This window comes from Fukomys damarensis, unplaced genomic scaffold (genome assembly GCF_012274545.1).
Source record: "Fukomys damarensis isolate Sample0158 unplaced genomic scaffold, DMR_v1.0_HiC HiC_scaffold_23, whole genome shotgun sequence".
NCBI lineage: Eukaryota > Metazoa > Chordata > Mammalia > Rodentia > Bathyergidae > Fukomys > Fukomys damarensis.
Window position 1 is genome coordinate 42,240,279 of NW_022900935.1, and position 1,640 is coordinate 42,241,918.

The 1,640-nt window shown below is 63.5% G+C and overlaps 1 protein-coding gene across 1 annotated transcript in view; it reads right to left on the minus strand.

The window, feature by feature from the left end:
* Nucleotides 1–1,640, minus strand: part of Espn (espin) — a gene marked incomplete at its 5' end in the record, with an annotated part of 27,685 nt that overhangs the window by 11,610 nt on the left and 14,435 nt on the right. The window contains 1 exon segment of the mRNA XM_033767398.1: nt 1,480–1,635. Within this exon segment, the coding sequence (XP_033623289.1) occupies nt 1,480–1,635 (156 nt within the window).

Genomic DNA, 1,640 nt, shown 5'->3' on the forward strand with positions numbered 1-1,640 from the left:
GGACCCCCCACCTTCATTCACCCCCTCCCCCGCTGCGCTGGAGGCCAGCGCCTGACCGCCCTGTGCAGCCTCTAATATTCGGCCGCTTCCGGGTCGCGCCCCTACCCTTCCCCTCCTGCATCTGGAAACCATCGCCATCCGGCCATCCCCGTAAGCGACACCAACCCCCGCGCCCAAGCCTCGAGTTTCAGGGTGGCCAGGCTGGCTCGGGTGACAGCACTGCGTCCCGCCCCGTCGTCGCTGCCTTCCCCCAGCCCAGCACCGGCATAGGGAACGAGTTGGTGAGGCCAAAGGCCGAGTGACCAGGCGGGGGTTGTCCTGCCCACCCCACAGCCTGTGCGGCCCCTTGATGGCCTCGGACCCTCCGCACCCGGCCTGGCCAGGCTCACGTTGCAGGAAACGCGACACGCTGTATTCGTTTTCTGGGACAGTGGCCCCCTGCAGCCCAGGAGTTGCGGTGGCCAGGACCCCGCTCCCTTCCACAGTCCCAGCACTGCGCTGGCGGTGCAGTGGTGCACAATGGGCCCTTTGTGGAGAGGCCGGGATCCTGCCGCTCTGCACGCACGCAGGTACACATGCACCACGGAGGGGAAGGAGGGCTGGGCAACTCAGGCCTGGGCTCACCCGCAAGGAGTTGGTATTGGCCAGGCCGCCTGTACCCTGGCTGTGGGTCTGGCCACATGCTAAAGCCTGGGAAACTGAGCTGTGCCCAGGAAGCCCCCTCTGCCTCCTCCAAAGACGGAAGGAGAGGGTGACGTCCTGGAGCAGCTGGCACCTCAGTTCCCGCCTTTGCCTCCCCCACCCTATGGTACTGTGGTCCAGGTCACCTGTGCAAATATCACCAACCCCGCCCTGCAGCGGCCTGCCTTGTTCTAGGGAGAGAATTACAAGGTCTGCACTGCAGCAGGACCCTAGCTGGCAGCTGCAATTGCACACCTGGCCACCCATGGCCTCAGCTGACCCCCAGCCAGTGCTCCAGGGCTGCCTAGGATTCCCAAACCTGCCCTGACCTGACTTCAACCTGTCTGCCACCCCAAGGCCTCGGGAGCTGCTGGCTGATCACCCTACAGTAGTGTTACTTGTGCCACAAGGGTTGTCCCCCTTCTCATAGGTCAGCTCTGCCCACCTCAGAAATGGCTCCTCCACCCCTGGGCGCTCAAGCCCCAGGCCCAAGCCATTCTCAGCCCCCTCTACCACAGGTGCACAGTCTGCTAGTGTCCTCTTAGCTTCCTTCTCCTCCCCTTGGTGCCATTTGCTGGAGCCCAGGGCTTCTGGCAGGCACGTGTCTGTCTGCAGGAGGACAGTCTATACACATGCTGTCAACTTCCGACAACCCTGCCACCCATGAGAGGTGGCACAGACCCAGCTCTGCCATGGCATGGCTATCTGGGTCTTCATTCCTTGAACTACAACTCCCCACTCAGGCGGAGGCTTTGTCTAACTTCCTGCACCCATGGAGCTGCCAGAAGCTAGGGGTCAGGGGCACTGTCCACACCCAGGAACCAGGCCACCTCCCCTCTGGCCAGGGCTCGCTACCTCCTTCCTGAAGGTCTCAGTCTCCACGTGGCGGAGCTTGCTCTTGGTCTGCACGTAGATGTCAGCTGCCTGCAGGCCCGAGGGGGGCTTGGGAGCTGGGTAGC